The 25,197-nt window shown below is 35.7% G+C and overlaps 1 protein-coding gene across 1 annotated transcript in view; it reads left to right on the top strand.

The window, feature by feature from the left end:
* Nucleotides 1-25,197, top strand: part of CORIN (corin, serine peptidase) — a 337,588-nt gene that overhangs the window by 112,369 nt on the left and 200,022 nt on the right. The window contains 2 exon segments of the mRNA XM_079153921.1: nucleotides 1,766-1,973; nucleotides 17,247-17,428. Coding sequence (XP_079010047.1) covers nucleotides 1,766-1,973; nucleotides 17,247-17,428 — 390 coding nt within the window.

Consider the following 25,197-nt stretch of genomic DNA (forward strand, 5'->3'; position numbering starts at 1 on the left):
CACTGAATAATTTGAGCCTCATCTTCATGAAATCCGCCAGTTTGTTCCACCTTAGCACTTACGGGAAACTGAATTTAGGTATACATCTGTCTATTTGTGTGGCTTCCATATTTTTCTTTGAGAATTTTTTTGTAATTCCCTTTCTTATTTTGTATTTTGAATTTGTGAGGCATATGAAAGTGTCTTGTCCTTAGGTTCTTTGAAAAATTTCACATGTCATTGGTTGCCTTTGAAAGTGGAAACTGTGCTTTGATCTTGCCCCACTGAGCTCAACACTTTTTGGGTGATCAATGAATATTATCTAACAATGGGGAAGTGTATCTTTTCATGAAGTATGAGACTCTTTGATCTGATGACTACAATTTGGTCATTCAGGGGAGAGGCTTCTTATAGGTCTTTGAAGGTTTTTAGAGCAGTCTGGAAGAAAAGTGAGATTGGAAATGTGCTTAGCAGAAGACCTAGCAGACAGAAGTAGACTGTGAAGTGACCTGTTTGAATGACTGAAGCAGAAAGAGTAGGAAATCCTGCTACTGTGGGTGGCATTTATTTTGTCTTAGACATGTACGTGTTTGACCATCTTATCAAAGATACAGCCTTATTTTTAATATTATTTTTATTAAAGTGAACTTAACCTTATGTTTGGAGAGTACATTTTCTTCAGTTCTCTGGGAAGTGTATAGCAATCAGAAGAATTGTTCCTATTCTTATTGAGATTTCCCTTCTAATTTTTCCCTTCCTCAAAATACGATTAATTCTTCCACTGTATTTCTAAAACCTGAAGATTCTGCTTTTAAATAGCAACTCGCTAAACAACAGCAATAACAATTAATTTTGATTATCTCATTTTTTAAAGAATAAAAGCAATACATCTTTATATAAACCAATACGACTACAGAATAAAAGAAAAATATAAGGCTCCTAAAATCTCATCCCAGGAACCCATGTCAACATTTGGGTTTATATTGGATCATCCAGGCACGTTTCTAGAATGAAGGAAATGGAAAGGCCGTGGCTGTGGTGGGGCTCAGAAGAGCTTGATATGAGAGAAAATGAAGTCAGAGGCTCTGAGCTGACCCTAAATTGCGATATAGGGAGGGTCGCCAATCCTTGTATAATTGTGTGTTTTCAGAAACAAGATCACAGTGCGGCACAGATTGTTTTGTGACTTGCTGTTTTTATTTATGATATTATGAGCATCATTGTATATGGTTATTCTTCTAAAGCATTTTTATATATCTGTCAAATACATAAAATATTGTTATTCATTCCCTAATGTTTTAAACCAATTCCATTTGTTGAATGTTTAGTTAGATTTCTCTCTTAAAAAACAGTAAACTATGCAGAGATGAAGATACCAGCAGATAAATCTGTGTTCATGACCATGATGGTTTCCTTAGGATGAGTTTCTAGAGTGTCATGAGTTTCTAGAGTGTCATGTCAAAGGGTATGCATGTTTAAAATTTGTTTGATACATTTTATCTTCTTCAGCTGTGATTCCACCAGCTATGTATGACCACATATTTTCCCATATATTTGCCCAGGAAATGATTGCTCTCCTTCTATAAGTATTAATGGGATGATTCCATTATCATATCTATGTACTACACATATGTGTGCATAATTATATAGCTATAACAATTTTTACTATAATTACTTGCAGAATATACTTTATCCTATGAACACAGTAACCTGTCATATCAAATCAGTTTGCAAACATTTATTTCTGATGTGTTTACTTCTAAATGTAATTGTCTCCACTTCCCAGGTGTCTGCATGAACATCACCCACAGCCAATGTCAGATGCTACCCTACCACACCACGCTAACACCTCTCTACTCAATTGTCAAAAACATGAAAATGGAGAAATTCATCAAGTTCTTCATGTACCTCCATCGCCTCAGTTGCTACCAGCATATCATGCTATTTGGCTGTAGCCTCGCCTTCCCTGAATGCATCACTGATGGAGATGACAGGTATTTTAGAACCCAAATCATTAAGTGATAAGAATCCTGTTGGATCCCAGGGATAAATGTCCAAGAGAAACAAAATCATCTATGCTACCGCATTTCATTTTTGTTACTCCTAGAGGAGAAAAAGATCCACATTGGTCTCTGAAGCTACAAGGATTTGGAAAAACCAGAATGATTTTATTCAATGAGAAGTATTTATTCAGTGTGTAGGTTGATGCTGTCAGAGGATACTCAAATGCTGTTGGAGTGAGGGTCAGGCAGGAGAGAGACAACACACTCAAAGTGTTGCTTGGAAGAGTTTATTGAAGAGACTATTTACGGCAGTGTGCGCAGAGTAAACAGAACAAACAGTGCTTGGAAGGACCAGTTTCTATTGATAGGGAGGTGCAGTTCCACCACCCAAGGCTGGAAGAGCAGGAAGGGCCAGCAGGACCTGGAGGATTGTAGCCATGGGCTTGGGGTATCTAATTGTCCAGGTGCTATGTCCCTGGGCAGAGGAGCACAGTCATTGCTGTAACAAATTACTATAAGCTGTGTGGCTTCAGTCCTGTAGCGAGAAAGTAGGAACAAATACCCTGACCTTACTCTGCTGGCAGTGCCTCTAACCTACTGAACTCACCACAACCAGAGGACAAGAAAGGGACACGACTGATCTGAGTGCAGTGGATAAGATCTAAAATCTAATTTAAATATCATGAACTCCAAAGTCCTAAATCTTACCATCTAAATAATCTAAGTCAAGTATGGGTGAAATTCTGGATGATTCAATCATCATGAGGACCCAGTGCAGGATAGAGGGTAAAAGAGTTGATAGATGTGGATGGACAAATAGAGATAATTCAGCATAATATCAATAGGATAAAAAATAAATTTCAATCAGAATAAATCAATAAAAAGGAGCCATGGAATATTTGAAACACTAAGTATACTTTCAAAATATGTTCAAAGCATGTGTTAAATGTATGTTCACATATAACATCAATTATTAGGAAGTTTCCAGACTAGTAATATAGGAATGAATTGCATTTTCAAGTGAAAATAGGTTTCATGTTATTTGTACTAACTTAATTAGTGTGTAAAATATGCCAGGAATAGGGAAAGGCATTTATTATTTTAATTGCAAAAAGTATGTGTTGCCATTCATTGCTTTGAGAGAGGATAAAAGCAAAGATTCTGAATTGCAGAAGAAAAGAACTATTATCAGACACATCATTCGGGGAAACATTTAATGGTAAGGAATCAGTTGTAGAGGGTGCCTTCATGGGACACAGAGAGAAGCTTGGTTAGGCCTTTCTCATAAGTAAAGATATAGGATGGTCAGCCCAGACACATGGCTCAGTGGTGAAGCATTTGCCTTGTATTTCACCTGGGTTCAATCACCAACATCACAAAAAATAAAAATAAACAAATAAACAAAAAAATGGAGTGACAGTATAGAGACCCTTTCTGTTCTGACAAAGGCAATACAAAATAATTGAATTTTGTGATTGAATTGGTTTCCCAGGGCTGCTGTAACAAATTACTACAAGCTGTGTGGCTTAAGCAACAGAAATTTATCTTTTTACAGTTCTGGAGACTAGGGGTCCAAAATCTGCTGTTTCCCAGGCTCTGGGGGAGAATTATTCTTTACCAATTTCTGGTGGCTTCAGTTCCTTAACTTCTGGTCACATCACTTCAGTATCTGCCTCCATTTTCACATGGCTTCTGTGTTTGGGTCTCCCTCTGTTCTGATTTTGAATCTTATCACTGAATTTAGGGCCAACTCAGAAAATCCGAGGTCATCTTTGTTTCAAGATCCTTAACTACGTTCATGAAGAATCTTTTCCAAATAAGGCCACATTCACAGGTTCCAGGAGTTAGGGCATGGACATCTTTTGGGGGGCCACCAATCAACATGCTGTAGTGGTTGAGAAAGCAAGCAAATGAAGCCATAGTCACAACCTTCTTGTCTATAAAGTGGAAATGATAATTATACTTTATAAAATTAATGTGAGGACTAAATAAGAGCCAGGCACTGTTTCAAGCTCAGTGAAGGGGATGGGGACTTAACCCTGTAGTAGTGCTGGGCTCAATCCCTAAGACTACAAAAACAATCAGCAATAATTATAAAATGGTGAATTAAACAGGACATGTGGTATTAACGAAATAAGGAACACAAAAAATGTATTCCTAACATATGGTAAATATCAAAGGATTACAGAAAAGTAGGAGACTATACAGTTTTAAAAAAATTAGGGGCTGGGGTTATGCTCAATGGTAGAGGGCTTGCCTTGAATATGTGGGGCACTGGGTTGGATCCTTAGCACCACATAAATAAAATAAAGGTATTGTGTCCTTTATTAAAAAAAAATTAGGTAGACTACCAAAGGCTGATGGAACTGGATTCTAGTTCTATTTCTGCTAAATTTCAAGTAATTTCACGTAAGTAACTTTGCCTTACTTTCTCTCCAGACTCATGTGTGCACATAAATAGGCAAGAAGAGAGTACTTTCAACTTTCAGAAGTCTCTAAATTCATTTTGGTCATCCTCCTTATTATATTTCAATCTTTAGTGAAGTTGTTCATAATTTTCAGGGTACTTTAAAGTAAATTTGTTTTCCCCTGACGTGGTTTATCCTGAAATGCACTAGTACAAGAGTTTTTCATTTTCTGTTACAATGAATAATAATTTGCAGTTAGTTTCCAAGAGTCCTTTGGGGACTTATCCTATTTTTACTATTACATTTATTATTATGTTTAGTTTTATAATTGTACTTTTAAACCACTCCTTCCTGTTGTCATATATTGTGTACATGGGACCTGTAATCTAATTTAATGAGTAAAATAAGTTCAAAAAAGTAAAAAGCATTGTTGAAAATAATCATAAGGTCAAACATTTTTCTTGTATTTCATTATTTTAAATTACATATTTTACTAATCTGTTTCTTCTACTGTTCAAATAATGGAAGGGTGCTTGTATTCCATGTTAGAGAAAATAGCAACTTAATAACATTTAGAATTTAATTTAAAGAGACTATAGTGGGATGTATAAATGGTACAGTTTTTAGCCTAATTCTTTTGAGACCTCAGATAGTCATTAGCTATATTATATAGTCTAACAATGAAGTTGAACAATTTTTACTTTAGGCTGTCATTGTTTTTAATAAATGGGGGTGTCATGGGCTACAACCCAGGCTAGTTGGGGTATAACATGAGTTCTATGAACTCTATCCTTAAATATAGAAATTTAACTGATGAACTATTTGGGTGGCCCTAAAAATTTGTAGTTAGGAAGGCTATCTTAAAAATATCAGCAAGACCTAGGAAAAAATATACAATTCTTCAGCCTGACAATAGATGTTTATAGATGGCTTTTTGATACACAGAGTGCATGTAAAGCCTCTCTTTAGAAGAGGAGGCAGGTATTGCAGTCATGTGTTTTTGATGTGTGCCTATCACTTTTTCCCATTTTGTTTAAATACTGGGCTTGTGATTTTATCAGAGCTGAGAGGGTGTTAATTTGGCCAGGAAAGCCCAGTCCTGGTTTCGCTTCCAGAATTTTTAGGAGACACTACTGATTTGTCATCACTCCATTGACATTTTGCAGAGAAACTCTGTGATCACAAAATTATGGCTTTAAATTAGGAAACTGACATGTTGGCTATGGTTTTCTCCCCCTTGGGAGTATCGATTTGCCACTAGCTGCTTAGCAGGACCTCTTAAGGACAATGGACAATGAACCAAGGACAATGAAATAAAAATATTTTAGCCAACGAGATGGCCAGAGATTGAAGATTATATCCCAAACCTAGGAACTACAAGATCATTTCTCTTAGTTTACTCAAGACTTAGGTTTGCCTTGAAGATTGGATGAGTTTCCTCAAATGACCATTTCTAAAAGTGCTAAGTTTTCACCAAAATCGCATATTATACACATTCATAGGAGGGTAAAGAATGTAACCTGGCAAGTGCAGAGAATGCAATTGACAGTTTGGAGGCAGATGGAGCCAGATTCAAACCAGGGCTCTGCCAATGACCTATTATAGGATGCTGGATGCTTTAGTAGGCCTTGCTGACCCTCAGTTTCTTGTCTCTAAATTGAGAATGGTAACATACACTTCATGAGGTTCCTTTGTGTGTATTTCATGGAATGACATAGGTAGTACTCACACTTGGTCTACACTATCTGGCGCATACCAAATTCTCCATAAATAGTCATGCATATTATTGAAATGGCACACAAAGATGGTGTATCTGTATCTGGAAGATTATAAGCTTTATTATCTCTTTTAGAGATGCAAGATTTGCATTTTTCTCTCACCCATCTCCCTTTATAATCCCTGATCTACTTAGCTGCCAAAGTGATCATTTGAAAACACAAATTGAATAGTGTTATTCCCCAGCCTGTATCCTTCAAGAGGCTTTCTACCAGAAATAGACTTCAAACTAAACTCCCTCCTATGATGTTTGAAGCCCTTCTTGCCTCTCTAGAGTTAGGGACCCAGTTTCAGCTACACTTTCTCAAAACTGCCAACCTCTTTGTAACTTCCTTTGCACATGCTGTTCCCTTTACCTGGAAAGATCTTTTCCCATTACACTAAACCCTCTGATTAAAGGTCCTCTCTCTCTAGAGAAACCTTCTCTAACCACCCTCAGCAAGTTTCTTTTTTATCTTTTCACTACAGCACAGTGATATCCTTTTTGCTTGTCTTTTTCTGTCTGTCCTACTTTGAAACTCCACAATGGCAAGAGAACTCGTTGACTTAGCACATTGTTGTATACCAAGTGCTTGGAACAGTGCCCAACACATAGTACATAGTACATGTTTAATACATTTTTGGTGGAATGAAGGGATAAGTAAATGCATGCTTGAATGAGGAGTCCTTCTTAATGTCTAGGTCAATGGGAGTTCACCATATGTTAACTATAGTTGTGTATTTTTTGTATAATTGATATGTTCCTGAAAAATTATACATAAATTAAACTTCATATGTATATTAAAAGAATTGAAATTTAAAGTGACTTGAATGATATTTTCAGAGATGACTTAGCTTCCTTTTGAATGAACTTCATTTGGCAGAACAACAAGCTAGAATTAACTTGCATATCTCCATCACTGTTGAAATCCAGGACCTAAAAGTTGAGGATACATTTAGGTGATGCTGGAAGATTGGCTTGGTGGCTTTGTGCTTTCATTTTGATATTGACCCATGTGCACTTAGTTAAAAAGATTCTGGGTCAACTTTAGTTGAAAAATCTTCAAGTTGACATAAAGAGCCAAACAGAACATGATAGAATATCTAGAGGACAATGACAGGGTGGTGACTGAGAATCTGTTCATGTGCAGAGTCATAGTTGAGGGAAGTGAGAGTGAAGAACGGAGGTTGCACCTTGGCCATCTTCAAATATTTCTGAGCCATGGCATGGAAGAGAGACCACACCCTTTCTCTATTTTACCACAGAGCAAATATAGAACCACTACCTGAAAGTCTTTGAGCAGTAAATTCCAACTTAGCCAAAGGAAGAATTTTAGGAATAATAAAGTTATATAAATACAGAATATAACAACAGTCTCAGGAAATGGTGTGTTTGCTATCACTGGAGCAATTTTAAATCTCTGATGAGAACTTATTGGAGATATCAGGCAGGTAAGGAATCCAGCATCCTAAGGCAGATTTTACCCATTGACTTAAGGCCATTCATAGTGGCCCATGGCACCCACAAAGACGGAGATCTAAAAACTTTTTAAGCAAAATAAATGAAATTAAATTATTTGTAACTTTTCTCAGGGCCACTTTTATGTTTACTTTAGGAGTAATGAGAGAATCTGCTTGGATTTTTTGTGAGGGATTGTGCAACAGTATCCAGTAAGAACATGAGGTCTCCTGTCTTCAGGAAGGATGGGCTGAGTTAACTACAGGATCTCTGCTTTCCTAAGTGGGGAGTGGCACATCGCAACACTGCTTCCCATAGCCCTCTTACTTTCAATAATAATTCTAGATTCTCATTTTAATAAATGTTAAACAGATTTTTAAAGTGTATTACCACAGGAAGGTGTCAAATTATCTACTTGCATGGTATATGTCTTGGGTGGTTTGACCCTTGCTCAAAGTTAAACCATTTATAATAGAACTGTTGACTCTACGTATTAAATTCTGGGCCTGTCATACTGCTTCTCACACATAATTCTGTGAATTTTGTTTCTAAAATCAGGATAAAGGTCAAGATTGGGATTCTGCTGTGTTACTATCTTCTATTTACCCAATGTTCAGCTTTTAAGCACTGCTTTTGCTAAAGTTATAAGTAGGTAAATAAAAGGTAAAGACATATTTTGTTTCAGCCACTAGTAGAGGAAGAAAAATAATGTTAAAGGAAACAAGAGATATTTAAAATTTCATTTTGGGAAGGTTCATTTCTTATAATCTCCCTAGACTTCTTTATAAAAGTAACAGATTTTCCTAGTAAGAACAAATCTGCATCCTGGTCCCATTATTTGAAGTTGCAATGAGATTTTCCTACATTATGTTAAGAGTTCATAACACAGGCATGTACACACACAGACACACATGCTAATTCTGGTAAAGGAGGCAGGAGGAAACTTTAAGATATGTTTATGGCTTTGATGGTGGTGATGTTTTCACAGGAGTATACTGATAATTTGTTGAGTTGCATACATTAAATCCATACAGCTTTTTAATATGTCAACCATCCTATAATTGTTTTGAAATTTTTTTCCCGTCATTTCAAATGCACCATAATAGGGTTTTCCTGTTTTGACTTCATCATTTTACTAGTAGCCTGAGATGGCTTCCAGGTGAATGATCAATGGGTATCAAAGTTGTTACTGGGATGATGTCTAAGAAAAAAAAGAAAAAGAATAACTCTTTGTTACCTAACAACTATAAAGCCTCTTTCTATCATCTAATTTATACTCACAGTTTCTACTACTGCACATCTTATATTTCTATGCTATTTTGAATTGAACTTTCTTAATGTTTTTTAATTTTTTTTATTCATTCTTATTAGGTGTACATGACAGTAGAATACATTTATGTATTTTGATAAATCATACATAAATGGAGTATAATTTCTCATTTTTCTGATTGAACGTATTGTAGGATCACATTGGTTATGCAGTCATATATGTACATGAGATAATAATGTCTGTTTCACTCTACTATCCTTCCTACCCCCATGCCCTTTCCCTTCCCTTCAGTTCCCTCTACCTAGACTAACTTTATTCTTCCCTATCCCGCTCCCCTTATTGTGAATTAGCATCCATGTATTAGAGAAAACATTAAGCTTTTTGTTTTTTGGGTTTGGCTTATTTCACTTAGCCTGATATTCTCCAACTCCATCCATTTACCAGCAAATGCCATTATTTCAATCTTCTTTAAACCTGAGTAATATTCCATTATATATATATATGTATATATATATATATGTACATATACACACACCAATAATTAATAATGTTTTGGTAATAAAAAATCACATTCACTTATCAGGTAATTTTAGAAGACTTACTATGTTCTTAATTAGTTCATAACACAGCCTGTGACAATCTCCTATATCAGTGCAACCGTGAAATCATCTTAAAGACCAATTGGAAAATTGGATTTGAAACTAATTTTTTGAGAATTTATTAGTTATATAAGGTCAGTATAAGCTTATTTTTATCTTTTTCGAGAATAATCATACACTGATAATTTATTTTACTAATCATACACTGATAATTTATTTTACTAATCATACACTGATAATTTATTTTACTAAGGATTTTGACTATGTCTCAAAAGTTTTATTGTGTTACATTTGGTAATAAATAGAAACATTATAGAATTATTTTTTCATAAGTATAATTTTAAAATGTATAGGTCAGTAGTAAAAAAAACGAATTGAACTGTGTTGCTGTTACTAATAATATTGTGAAAGTAATTTCCTGGTTACTTGCCTCTGCTAAATTGGAAACAGCAGTCTCTTTTAGTCACACCAGTGCCAGTACCTGACTGTTCAGTGACAAAGGCAAGCTAGTCTGCCTTTTGGCATTATGCATAGCACATCCAATGATAGATGAGGTTTCTTTTTATGAACCTATAGGTAATATATGGTCAGACAATTCAGATTGCTTTTATTTCACAAAGATACAAAACTAGAGAATCAGTGATGAAAGATCAAATCTTGCTGAAAATGCCGTGTCATGCTGCTGACAGTGCTTCAAGCACACACATTTCATCGAGTTCAGTGGAGGAGTTCGTTTATATTTCTCCTCAATAATTCATTGGTATTATATGGATGTGACTAGATTTTAGAAATAATACTTGTGATTCAGTTCGTTTGGATATCCATATTTATGGCATCATTTTGTGATGGACAAAAATCAAAACAGCTGCAAATATAATTTAACAATTTCAAGTTTCCTTTGTGATTTGTTAATTCCCTATCCCATGGGCCCTGGCAAGTATGCCACATACTAATGAGAATCAGCATCATGCTGGTTAGAAGGGTATACAATTTTATATTCCCTCTCAAAGTTGTGTGTTTTACATTATTCACATCTGTCCTAATTCAACCTGTGTTTCTTCTGTTGGTATTTCCTCGAATTTCTCTATTTTAAGAGTGACATCCCAGAATTGGCATATAAACAAGATAATTCATCTGTAGGGTCTTCATCCATAGCAACTTAACTGACACTTTCTTCTCACATGGAAATGATTTAAAGGTTGAATAGTGCAGGTAAAATTTGCTGACCTGAAAGAGAAGGGGTCCCTTGTTAGGGGCAGCGTAAGCTCTTGTTCATCCCACTAGATTGAAACTTAAGTGGAGATGGTTCTCCTTCCAACTGTGCTATTGAAAGCTTTATTCCAGGCAGGGAACTGAGTCATCCACCACAGGTTGCTCATTTATTTATTATACAGGTGTTTACAGAGTGCTGACTCTGCAGTCTAGGAATACAGTTGCAAGCAAACCAGACAAGAATCTTTGGCCTCATGGAGCTTATATCATATTGGTGGGAGATAAGCAATAGACAAATAAATAATAAATAAATAATAAGTAACAGTATGTTGGAGAGTGCTAAGTGCACTGGAATAAACAAAGTAGGGTAATGGAGAGCTTTGGAAAGGTGGAGTATGGTAGTAAGAGGTACATTTTTAAGCAAAGTGTTGTTCAGGAGGTGAGGGAGAGCTGGACATCCTAAGTATACCTGCTAATTGACTGAAGTAGGGAAAGAGGTAGTGATGGGATCAGTCCTGCTAGCAGACACTGTTCTCAAGGATGTGAGGTGGGGGCCAGGTATGAGGGAGGACTGGAAGGTTTTGCCAAGAACATGTGAGCTTGGGAGTGCCCTCTCTTAGCTCCTGACATTAGTTTCTTCTTTTCTTTTTCTGTTTTCTGTATCTTTCCCTTTCCTTCTTTCCTTTACTTTTTTCAACCTTCCCTCTCTCCCTCCCTCCCTCCCTCCCTCCCTTCCTTCCTTCCTCCCTCTACTTCTCCTCCTCCTCCTCTGTTTCTTTCTTCTTTCTTCTTCTCTTTCTTTCTCTTTGCACTACTAGAGATTGAACCCAGAGGTGCTCTACCACTGAGCATTCCCAGCATATTTAATTTTTATTTTGACACAGGGTCTCAATAAGTTGCACAGGCTGGCATCAAATTTGTGATCCTCCTGCCTTAGTCTCCTGAGTGGCTGCGATTACAGTCACACACCACCATACCTGGCTGATATCAGTGTCTTTAACAAGGAATTTGGGAAAATGAACAAAAAACAGACATAGTCCTTGTTGTTGGAGTTTCTGATCAATGTGATCTATAAATACCCTGACTTCTCCTGTTATTTCTCTTCTGATTTGAGACAATGACAAATAAAAACTTTCACTTTCAGTTTTCCATCTCCATGTCTAGTGGAGGTAGGAACCAAGGAAACTTCTTTGTTGTCTTTCTCGTATCCTAAGTCTAACATCTTACAAGGTCTCTTTCAATCACTGGCATGTACTGACCCAGGAACCTGATGCTATTGGCCCCTCATAGGGAGGTTGAGTGCTCTCTCTCTCTCTCTCTCTCTCTCTCTCTCTCAATCTCTCTCTCTCTCGCTCTCTCTGTCTTTTCTAGCAGTGGTGATGAATTCAGGCTCACTTGTAGATTGATGCCTCTGTGTTATCTGTGGTTTGTGTGTGAGAGGAAGCCAACTAGACAAGATATTTTGGAGCACTGGACTAGAATCCTAGCATTTGGCTGTGAGATCTCTTTAGGTTTCAGTTTCTTCACAATGTAAAAGGAGGAAATGGGAGTAGATGATCTTGCAAGACTCTTTCAGCATCAACATTCTCATCGTGGCTAAGTAAGGGCCACAACTCTTGAGAGTTGCTGTGACTTCTGACTTTGTGAGCATTGTTCACTGAACAGCTCAGCCTAACAAAGACAAATTTAGGAATGTGTTTTTTAAAAAATGATGGCATGAGTCTCATCAGTGAAGAGGACAGCTAACTCAGTAGCTTGCCTCTGACAAATTGATGTGTCAAAGTGTATTGTTATCCATTGCTGGGTAATACATTAACACACTCTTAGCAGCTTAGAACAACACTCATCTATTTATCTCACAGTTTCTATGAGTCAGGAAGCTGGAAGTTGCTTATCTGACTCCTCTGCTTTGGAGTTGGTCACAAGGGTGCAATTAAGATCTTGTCCAGGCTGGTGTTTCATCTGAAGGCTTGAGTGGGGAAGTATTCACTTCAAAGATCATGGGATTATTGGAATGTGTTCAGTTTTTCAAGGGCTGTTGGACTAAGGTCCTTAGTGCCTAGTGTATGTCAGACTGAGTTCACCCTCAGGTTCTTGATACATGGGCCTCCCTAATATGGAGACTTGCTTCATCAAAACCAGAAAGGAAGAGGATCTGCTATCAACCTTGAAGTCACAGTCTTATGTAGCCTAATGATGGAAGTGACATCCCATTACCTTCTATGGCTGGACACAAGTGACAGGCTGCCACATTCAAGAGGAGGGACAGACACAGGGCAAGAATGCCAGGAGGCAGAGATCATTGGAAGCCATCTCAGAATGTGCCTGCCACAAAGTTCTGTCTTGTCCCCACCCCATGGATGAAGAGCTCTCCTAATATATTCCTAATATATTTAAAGTCTAGGTTTTTTTTAAGTCAAAAGTAAATATTGACAACTAAATGCAATGTGGGATCCTTTCTGGTAGTATTTGAGTAGGGACCTTAGTTTAATTAAAGATATTGTCCCAATATTAATTTCCTGGTTCTAATCATTATATTGTAGTTATGTAAGATGAGTATATTGGGGAAACCTGGATGAAGGCTATATGCAAAATTTATGGATCATTTTCATAACTTCTCTCTTATAAGTATAAAAGTCATTCAAATGAAAAGTTAGAAAAGATGTGATTTATAAAATTTAACAATCCATTAGCCATATAAACTTAATTCTGTGGCTGTAACTTATTCAGTAATTTTATGTTTATGACCTTATCAGAACATTTTTTGTAGATAAAAACCTAGGTGTCTATTGGTGGGTACAGCATAACAAAATTCCTAAAAAATTTGTAAAAAAAATTTTTTTTAAGAAAATTTAGATAAATTCTCTAAAAGTTTTAAAGGTAAAATGGATAAATTTTTGGTAGGGATTATTTTAGACTATCATTCCTAGTGAAAACACCATAAAAATCTCACTATCACTATATAGTATCCTTATTTGTTTGTTTATTGAATGTTTCAGCAAATAATTATAGAGGTAGTATAAGAGCTTTCTTCTTTAACTTTAGTTGAAATGTGTCAGGGACTTTTGCACAACGTCAAATGTACTTCACACATGAATTTAAAATAATCACCATTTCTAAAATAGTAATTCTGATAGCCAAAGTGGATCCTCACTTGTGATGAGTACTGTTTTTCAGTTGTCAGTCTGCTTGTTGCTTGGATATAGATACTTATATTCCAAAATAGTGTGGCCTGTCTCACCACACTGCTCCCTGTGATAAAAAGCAAAATACTTGAACCCTTTGCAGGCAATTGTATTCCATGCAAAGCAAGAATAAATGCTCCTTATTTTGCTCACTATTTAAAAGGGCAGCTAGTTATTAATATTCTATCACTATGTCACATGTCCTGTTCCAGCAATTTAAAGATTATGGGTCTTTGTTGGTTATGACTCTTTAGAGAGCTATTTTGAAACACTCTGGACATTTTTCTTAGGTCCTATTTATAGATGGAGGGTCTAATGGTATTTTAATGTTTCTGTATATTCCCATAACAAATCCTGAAAAAAATGTTTGTTACCTTTTGAAATTTAACAAGGCTGGTGGGATTATTAGTGTTCCTCTGAGAAATATTGCATTAAAGAATCAATCTTGATTTACAGAATGTCTGTGGTAAAAGTATCATGAAAAATGGTACAGACTTCAGATTTTCTAAAACCCTCACTTTTCAAATGAAGAAACTGAGTCTTGGCAGGACTGAACTGTTGACCCAAGATCAGACAGGGAAGTGACCATCCAAAGGTTAGAGGGTGGTACGCTTAAAAAATGACCATGATACCAATGAGAATGTGTCCATTTCTGAGTTAATAGACCTAACTTTAGAACATGGAAACAGTTCTGCTAGACTTCTGTATGAAACTTTATTGCTGTTGCCCCGTAAGAGTCTGAAAAAAGATGTGGAATGATTTAAAAGAAAAAAAAAAAAAAAAAAAAAAAGATGGTTTCAGAAGTGAGAAAAGGCCTGGGAACTGCCTGGGAGAGCTGAACCCTGAGGAGAGGTCATTTGTAGTAATCTTCCACACCTTCAAAAAAATGTTAGATGATTTTTTTTTTTCAATTTCAAATGTTGGCTGAAATTTTATCAAAGATTGCTTTGTGCCAGCAAGCAGTCTTCCTTTCAAGATACAAAAATTGCCAGAAAAGTTAAGAGCCCATCTATTTTTGTGGAATACTCTGTTTTTTTTTAACCCCATCCCTTCTCTTATTTGGAAGCCTGATTAAGATGCTGCAATTGGAAGTGCAGTTTTGACGGTAGGAAGGGAAGAATGTGTTCTCAGTACTCTGGTGGTTTTCTGGGTGGGGTGCTGGAGTCAGAGTGGTCAGGATGGCATTAAGACGTTGGGACCCTGGCCAGGATGAGAAGACAAAATAGGCTTACCCAATACAAGTCAGCTGTGGGCTGTCTCACACCTAGATAAGAGAGTGGAAAACTTTCTTTGTCTTCTTTGGTCACTTTGAAACATACAATATTTCATTGCATGTGTACTATCCTTTTGTCAAATGAATTGAGATCCCAACCACCCTGTATGTAGCTGAGCGATGGGAAAATACCTATCAAGTTGTGAACTAACTGACCTTCAGTGGTACTTTTGGTGAAACATCTATTCGTGAAGTAAGAACTGCCTGTAGTAAGTTAATTGAATGGGTCCTTGGGTCAATCTGCCTGGGTTCTAATCTTGGATTTGCCATTCATTATTAGTAGGACAAGTTTCTTATTTTTCCTGTGCTTGTTTCCTTATTTGTATATTAGAAATAATAGTAACAGCACCTCTCATATAAGGCTATTGTGAGAAATACACAAATGAATGTCCTCAGAACGGTGCCTAGAAGTGTGAGCAAATGTGTAGTGATCCATGTTCTCCACATTCCTCAACTATGTGCCCCAGTTTTATTTATGAAAATAAAGTCTAGCTTCTTGGAATAAAATGTAGGGAAGGAAATATTTTTAAAACAATGTGATTTAAATGATACTTTCTTATTTCTGTGAGTATCTAATATATTTTCTGAATAGCAATCATGTGTCTTTTTATACCAAGATACTGGTTTGGAATACTTCATGTTTCATTTATTAAAGGTCATTCTTTCAAGTGCAAAACTTCTTTTTCCAATCTTCACTATCAAATTTAGCTACATATTAATTTATGCAGGTAATTTTATGAATATCAAGGTTCTAAAGTATGCTCAGCTTTAACGTGATGGTCTGAAAGTAAAAATCATTTTTTTATCAGAATGTAATTGTTGATTATTCCCTTTCTACATTTTTATATATAACAAGGTCTTTTACCCCAAGAATCTTTGACTTATCAGTTCCATTTGTATTTCAATGGCTGGCATAATCCATTATGTTTCTGTAATCTGTAGAAGTAAGAATGTATATGTGCTTGTTGGATCAAGGAATTTTTAAAGCCCGATTACTAGGCCTTTATGTGAGAACAGATGATATGGGAGAGTAGGTAGAACATGGCCTACCTACTTGGGATCTGTTTCCACCTCTGCTTAGGAAGATGATGTTAAGAGTAATCTTGAGTACATCCCAGAGTCTCCAGGGCCTGCGCTTCTCAAATGGAGGAATTAAATGAGGTGTTACTTAAGGTTTCTTACACATTTAATATCGTGTGATTCTGTGATATGGAATCATGCCTACATTTGTGAAGTGTGTGCTTTGATTTGACTGACATATATGTATTTCCTCCTAGTTTCCTTAAAATCAATTGAAATGCCCTTGGCTGAGGATCAGCAAGGGCAAAACGATGCAACCCCCATCTGTAAGGTGGAGCAATCCACCTGCATCTGAAAGGAAGCAGTTCATGCCCTTGGCCACATTAGCCAACTTTCCATCTACAGAGCTGTGAGTCTGGGAGGGTTTGATTGTATCTTAGGTGGATAAAGACAAGCTCCAGGGACATCGTTATTCTTACCATTAACAGACAATTTCTTGTACTTTTCTACTTTGCAAAAGACAAAATAAAAATCTGAAAAGATAAATGAATAGCTGCACAAGGCCTCCTGAGTTGTTACTTGTCTGTGTGATGTTTCTTTTCCAGGGAGGCTGGGGAAGTTAAGGAACAATTTTCCCTTGTCTGTCTCTTAGTGATACTTTGAATTTCTCAAAGGGAAGTAAGAGAAACAAGAGTAACTCTATTTTGTGACCTTTGCAATTTCGAGACCTTCATTTCCCTGTTAAATTTTTCCTTTTGATATCAAGTAGAACTCTTTTTCTGGTCAGCTAGTGTATTTTAGCAGAGGAAATTTAAAAATAATCATTTGAGATAAATGATTACCTACAACTATCTACTACCCCAAGAGGTAGGTAGATGATGGGTTATGGAATACCCCATTCCCTCTAGAATCCACATAATATGGTAACTGAAATCATTGCCATAGGACCGGATGCAGAAATTTAAGTTGTTGACTGTAGGAAATATAAGTTAAAATAATATTACAACACTGGTGACTAACATTAATATTTTGGGGGGAGTATTTTAGTAAAACATTCATCTTCATGTTTTTCTTTTCTTCTAGGCGTGGCCTCCTTCCCTGTAGATCTTTCTGTGAGGCTGCAAAGGAAGGCTGTGAATCTGTCCTGGGGATGGTGAACTCCTCCTGGCCCGATTTTCTCAAATGCTCCCAGTTTAGAAACCAAACCGAAAGCAGCAACGCCAGCAGGATTTGCTTCTCCCCACAGCAGGAGAATGGAAAGCAATGTAGGTGTCTGTGTTTCATTTAATTTTTACATTTTTATTTGGGTATACCATTCATACAGGATGTATGCAAATAACTTTACAGAAAAAAAAAAAAAACAAAACAATTTTACAGGCCAATAAATTTTAACATAGTGACCAGATCCCAGATCAAGAAGCAGGTTCTTAACAGCACCCTAGAAACACCCTCATGGCCCCTCCCAAATAGCTCATCTTCCCCAAGAAAGTCTTTAATCACACCTTAGGTAATTTTGTTTTTCTGAACTTCATATGTATAGAATCATACAGTATAAAACATTTCTGTATCTGACTGTGTTTGTCTAGCACTATTCTGAGAAATGTATTCATCTTGAGGGTAATTAGTTTTCATTGTTATGTATTATTCTAATATATAATTATATAAAAATGTATTTCTCTGTTCTGCTGTTGGTGTACATTCATTTTAAGTTTTCAGCTGTTGTGAATTGTGATGCTATTATTATTCTTGTCCGTGTCTGTGGTTGAACAGGGTTATAAGAAAAAGTTCTTAACAATGGTTATACCAGTTTTTACTTCCAACATCTTTGTATGGTTGTTATTGTTGTTCCAAATGCTTCCTGATCTTTGGCATTGTATTTTTCATTTTAATAATTCTGGTGGGAATGTTATGGTTTCTCTTTGTGGTTTTAAATTGTATTTGCCTGATAATTTGATCACATTTTGAAAATGTTTGGGCTATTTAAAAATCATTTTTTTGATGTGTTTTTAGAAATATTTTGCCCATTTCTCATATTGTTATTATTTCATAGGTTTCTACACATACTGGATATATATTCTTATGGTTTGGATCTTAAATGTTCCCAAAGACCCACGTGCTAAAGGCTTGGCTGTCAGCCTGCTGTGCTCTGGTAGAACCTTTGGGAGGTGAGGCTTTGTGGAAGGAAGTGAGGTCATTGGAGGTGTACTCTTGAAAGGGATATTGGGACCCTGGCCCCTTCTCTCCCTCTCTCATTGCCTCCTGTTGAGATCTTCTTGCTCATGAGATTCTGCCATGATGTTCTGCCTCACCACAGGCCCAAAGCAATGGGACCAATCAATCATACACTGGCACCTGTTAAATCATGAGGCAAAATTAATCTTTTCTCTCTTTAAATTGTTTATCTGAGACATGATAGTGATAAAAATTGATTAACATATATGCCATCTATTGGATATGTGTATCGTTAAGATCTCTCATTATCTGGTTGGCTTCCAACCCTCTAGAATCTATGTGGAATTGAAGATCTTAATTTTTTTTTAAAAAAATTTATTTGTTCTTTTAGTTATACATGACAGTAGAATGTATTTTGACATATTCTACATACATGGAGTATAACTTCCCATTCCTTCACTTGTACATGATATGCAATTTCACTTGCTGTGTATTCACATATGAACACAGGAAAGTTATGTCCGATTCATTCTACTGTCTTTCCTATTCCCATCCCCACTCCTTTACTTCATTCCCCTTTGTCTAATCCAAAGTACTTCTATTCTTCCCTCCACCTTATCTAGCATCCACATTATATGTTAGCATCTACATATCAGAGAAATCATTCAACCTTTGGTTTTTTGGGATTGGCGTATTTCACTTAGCGTTTAATAGTGCTATTTTAATTCCATCCATGCCATAATTTCATTCTTTATGGCTGAGTAATATTCCATTGTGTATATATACCACATTTTCTTTATGCATTCATCTGTTGAAGGACACCTAGGTTGGTTCTGTAGTTTAGCTATTGTGAACTGAGCTACTATAAACATTGATGTAGCTATGCCATTATAGTATGATGATTTTAGGTCCTCTGGGTATAAATTGAATGAGATAGGTTGGTCAAATGGTGGTTCCATTCCAAGTTTTCTGAGGAATTTCCATACTGCTTTCCAGAGTGCTTGCACCAATTTGCAGTCCCACAAGCTATGTATGAGTGTACCTTTTCCCCCACATCCTCACTAACATTTAATGTTACTTGTATTCTTGGCAATTGCCATCTGACTGGAGTGAGATGAAATCTCAGTGTAGTTTTGATTTGCAGTTCTCTGTTTGCTAGAGATGTTGAGCATTTTTTCATATTTTTTTGACCATTCCTATTTCTTCTTCTGTGAAGTATCTGTTCATTTCCTTTGCCTATTTATTGGTTGAGTTATTATTATTTTTTTGTGTTAAGTGTTTTAAGTTCTTTGTATATCCTAGAGATTAATGCTTTATCTGAGGTGCTGGGGCAAAGATTTTCTTCCATTCTGTAGGCTCTCTATTCATGCTTTTGGTTGTTTCCTTTGCTGTGAAGAAGCTTTTGAGTTTAATTCCATCCCATTTATTGATTCTTGATTTTACTTCTTATGCTTTAGGAGATGTGTTGAGGAATTCAGTTCTGAAGCTGACATGACGGAGATTTGGGTCTACTTTTTCTTGTGTTAGGCACAGAGTCTTTGGTATAATGCCTAGTCCTTGATCCATTTTGAGTTGAGTTTTGGATATAGTGAGAGATAGAGGTTTAATTTTATTTTCCTACATATGGATTTCCAGTTTTCCTAGCACCATTTGTTGAATAGGCTATTTTTCTCCAATGTATGTTTATGGCACCTTGGTCTAGTATGAGATCACTGTATTTATATGGGTTTGTATCTGTGTATTCTATTCTGCACCATTAATCTTCATGTCTGTTTTGGTGCCAATACCATGCCTTTTTTGTTACTGTAACTCTGTAGTATAATTTAAGGTCTGGTGTTGTGATGCCTCTTGTTTCACTTTTCTTGCTGAAGATTGCTTTGGCTATTTTGGTCCTCTTATTTTGCCAAATGAATTTCATGATGCTTTTTCTATTTCTATGAAGAACATCATTGGAATTTTAGTAAGAATTGCATTAAATCTGTATGGTACTTTTGTACTATGGCCATTTTAATAATATTAATTCTGTCTATCTAAGAATATGGGAGATCTTTCCATGGTCTAAAGTCTTCTTCTATTTCTTTCTTTAGTGTTCCGTAGTTTTCATTGTAGAGGCCTTTTACCTCTTTTATTAGATTGATTCCCAAATATTTTATATTTTTCCAGACTACTGTGAGTGGGTTGGTTTTCCTAATTTTTTCTTTCAGTTGATTTATTACTGATGTATAGGAACATAACAAATTTATGGGTGTTAATTTTATATCCTGTGAATTTGCTGAATTCATTTATGAGTTCTAGAAGTTTTCGGGGTGGAGTTTTTTTGGGTCTTCTAAATACAGAATTGTGTCATGGACAAATAGAAATACTTTGAATTCTTCTTTTCCTGTTTTTATCACTTTAATTTCTTTCTTCTGTCTAATTGCTCTGGCTAGAGTTTCTAAGACTATGTTGAATAGAAGTGATGAAAGAGGGTATCCTTGTCTTATTCCAGTTTTAAGAGGGAATGCTTTCAAGTTTTCTCCACTTAAAATGAAGTTTGCCTTGGATTTAACATATATAACTTTTACAGTGCTGTGGTCTGTTCCTACTCTCCTTAGCTTTTCTAGCGTTCTGAACATGAATGGATGCTCTATTTTGTCAATGCTTTTTCTGCATCTATTGAGTCAATCGTATGAATTATGTTTATTGATTTCTATATATTGAACCAGCTCTGCATCCCTGGGATGAACCCTACTTGATCATGGTGCATATCTTTTAAATATGTTTTTGTATGTGATTTAACGGTTTTTATTAAGAATTTTTGCATCTGTGTTCATCAGGGATATTGGTCTGAAGTTTTCTTTCCTTGATGCGTCTTTGTCTGGTTTTGGTATCATGGTGATAACTAACTTCACAGAATGAGTTTGGCAGGGTTCCCTCCTTTTTTATTTCATGGAATAATTTGAGGAGGATGGGTGTTAGTTCTTTGAAGGTCTGGTAGAACTCTGCTGAGAAACCGTTAGTCCTGGGCGTTTCTTTTTTGGTAGGCTTTTTATGGCATCTTCAATTTTATTGCTTGAAATGGACTTGTTAAAATTTTCTTTGTCCTCATGATTCAATTTGAATAGGTCATGTCTCTAGAAATTTGTTGATGTCTTCAAGATTTTCTATGTTAATTACAGTATAAATTTTTAAAATAATTTCTGATTATCATCTGTATTTCAGTAGTGTCTGTAGTGATAGTTCCTTTTTCATCATGATTTTAGTAATTTGAGTTTGCTCTCACTTTCTCTTTGTTAGCTTGGCTAAGGGTTTATCAATGTTTTTACTTTTTCAAAGAACCAACTTTTTGTTTCTTTGATGTTTTGGATTGTTTTATTGTTCCAATTTCATTGATTTCAGCTCTGATTTTAATTATTTCTTGTCTTCTACTACTTTTGGTGTTGATTTGTTCTTTTACTAGGGCTTTGCAATGTAATATTAGGTTATTTATTTGGTGGCTTTCTATCCTTTTAATGAATGAACTCAATGCGGTGAACTTTCCTCTTTGCACTGCCTTCTTAGTGTCTCAGAGATTTTGATGTTGTATTACTATTCTCATTTACATCTAAGTATTTTTTTTATTTCATTCTTGATTTTTTTCTGTTGTCCATTCAATCACATACTGTTTAGTCTCCAGGTTTTAGAGTAGCTTCTATTTTTTTATTTTATTGTTAATTTCTAATTTCATTCCATTATGATGTGATAGAATGCAAGGTATCATGTCTATTTTTCATATTTGCTAAGAGTTACTTTGTGGCCTAAGATATGGACTATTTTAGAGAAGGATCCACGCGCTGCTTAGAACAACATGCATTCAGTGATTGATGAATGAAATATTCTATATATGTCTGTTACATATAAATTATTAATTGTATTTTTTAGTTCTATAGCTTTTTCAGTTTTTATTTGGTGGATCTGTCCAGTGGTTAGAGAGGTGTATTAAAGTCACCCAGTGTTATTGTGTTGTGGTCATTTGATTCTTGAAGTTGAGAAGGGTTTGTTCATTATATGTAGATGCTCCATTGTTCAGGGCATAAATATGTAAGATTGTTATGTCTGTTGATGTATAATTCCCTTAAAGCAGTATGAAATGTCCTTTTTTGTCTCTACTGATTAAGTTTGGCTTGGAATCCACTTTATCTGATATGAGGATAGAGACCCCTGTTTGTTTGCAAGATTCATGTGAGTAAAATTTTTCCTATCTTTTACCTTCAGTCTGTAGATGTCTTTGCCTGTGAGGTGAGTCTCTTGGAGACAGAATATTGTTGGGTCTTTTTTAAAATAAAATCTGCCAGTCTGTGTCTTTTGATTGATGATTTTAGAGCACTTACATTCAATGTTATGATTGAGAAGTGATTTTTGTTCCCTATCATTTTGATTTATTTCTAGTTTTTAATTTGAATTAGTTTCTCCTTTGACTGACTGTTCTTCTAGTGTAATTCCTTCCTTTGCTGATTTTCACTTTTATTTTTCATCTCTTCTTATTTTTTAAACAATAATTTTTAGTTGTAGATGGACACTATACCTTTATTTTATTTATTTATTTTTATGTGGTGCTGAAGATTGAATCAAGTGCCTCACACATACTATGTAAGTACTCCACTGCTGAGCCACAACCTCAGCCCTTCATTTCTTCTTTATGAAATATTTTATCGAGTATGCTTTGTAATGCAGTCTTTCTAGTTGTGAATTCTTTCAACTTTTGTTTATCATGGAAGGTTTTTATTTCATCATCAATTCTGAAGCTTAATTTTGCTGGGGATAGTATTATTGGCTGGTATCTATGTGCTTTCAGAGCTTGGTATATATTATTCAAAGACCTTCTATCTTTGAGGGCATGTGTTTAGAAATCAGCTGTGATCCAGATTGATTTCTCTCTAAATGTAACCTGTTTTTTTATGGCAACCTTTAAAGTTCTATCCTTATTTTGTATGTTAGGCATTTCATAATAATGTGCCCTGGTGTGGGTCTTTTGTAATTTTGTATATCTGGGGTCCTGTAAGCCTCCTGTATCTAATTTTCCATTTCTTTCTTTAGGTTTTGGAAATTTTTTGACATTATTTCATTGAAAGGATTGTGCATTCCTTTGGTTTGTGTCTCCAAGCCTTCATCTATTCCAATAAATTTTAAATTTGTTCTTTTGAGATTATCCAATATTTCTTGGAAGTTTTGCTTATGTTCTTAACATATTTCTCCACAGTCAGCTTTATTTCCAAGGTCATATATTTTGTCTTCATTGCCTGAAACTCTTCCAAGTGGTCTAGTCTGTTTGTGATGGTTTTCATTGAATTTTTAATTTGGTTTATTGATTCCTTTGAGGATTTCTCCTTGATTTTGTTTTTCAGAATCTTTATCTCTTTATTGAAGTGATCATTCATTTCCTGCATTTTACCTTGGATTTCACTCCTTACATCATTCTTTACCTTGCAGATTAGTTTAACTATGTGCATTCTAAACTCCCTCTCTGATTTTTCTTGCACTGTCGTGTTGATGGGTTATTGAAGTATCTTGGTTTGGTTGGGATGACTCGTTCCCTTGTTTTTTCATGTTGTTTGTGTTCTACCTATGTAACAGTATGAATATGAGGCAGTAGAGTTTCTACCCTGTAGACTTATAGTGTCCCTGAAGGTTTCAAGTACCTCATCATTGAGGGACATACAAATAATAACAATGATCAATGCAAACAATATATAGCATTAACCCAAATAGTTCCTGCTATGATGTCTAAAGTGTTGTCACAATAAACAGAAATTATATGATCTGTTATTGCCTACAATAAAAACAGAAAGTTTGCAAAAGGGCTTACAATTTCAATTGGTAGATGTGGAGAGAACAGAAGTGATGGAGGTTATGATGATTATGAGGGAGGAGAAGATATAAGTTAAAAATTGAAGAAAGAGGGAGACTGAGACAGGAGGATCACAAATTCAAAGCCAGCCTCAGCAATGGCAAGGCACTAAGCAACTAATAGAGCTGGGGATGTGGTATAGTGGTTGAGTACCCCTGAGTTTAATCTCTGGTACCCCGCACCCCCCCAAAAAATTAAAGGAATAGTGAAAGAGAGAACAATAGAAATTGGCTGTTAGCAGAAGAAAAGAGAGAGAATCAAGGGAAACAGATGAGAGAAAAATATATGTATGAAATAAAAATTTAAAAAATAAAAAATAAAAATAAAACAATACAAAACTGAAATATACTAATCAAACATCCTAGTTCTCAAAGAACTGATCCATGAAAAATAACTCTCTTAAAAATGCTAGAAATTAAAAAGAAATAAAACATATAAGGAGGCTGGGCTTATGGTCCAGTGGTTGTGCTCTCACCTAGCACATGTGAGGCTGTGGGTTAGATCCTTAGCACCACAAAAAAGAATAAATGAATAAAATAAAGTCATTGTGTCCATCTACAATTTAAAAAATTTAAAAATATATGAATATTTATAAATGTCCATGAACCATTAAGGTTACACTTAACAGAAAAGAAAAAAGGAAAAAAAAAATCTCAATGAAAAATTAAAGAATTTTTTCCATTGTAGTTCAAGAGATTCTCAACTTCTCAGGAGTTTAGGTGGGGACTTTTGGAGTAAAATGCTTGCTCTGCCTTCAGGGTCGGGTTGCTAGAGTGAGAGAATTAATATAATAAGTGCAACTCCTAGAGTTGGGGTTTATTTAGGCTTAGGTGGGCTCCAGGCTCTTTGGTGAATGCCAGTTGTTCTGGAGATTTTAAATCAGAGCATCTCCAGGGCCCAGAAATTGACAGTCAATGCTGGAAGACTGGGATCCCCTTTGGGTTCCTCTCACGTAGTGAAGGAGCCAATTCTTAGTCCACTAAATCACCTGTGGAC

This window comes from Sciurus vulgaris, assembly GCF_902686455.1.
Source record: "Sciurus vulgaris genome assembly, chromosome: 9".
In the NCBI taxonomy this organism is placed as follows: domain Eukaryota; kingdom Metazoa; phylum Chordata; class Mammalia; order Rodentia; family Sciuridae; genus Sciurus; species Sciurus vulgaris.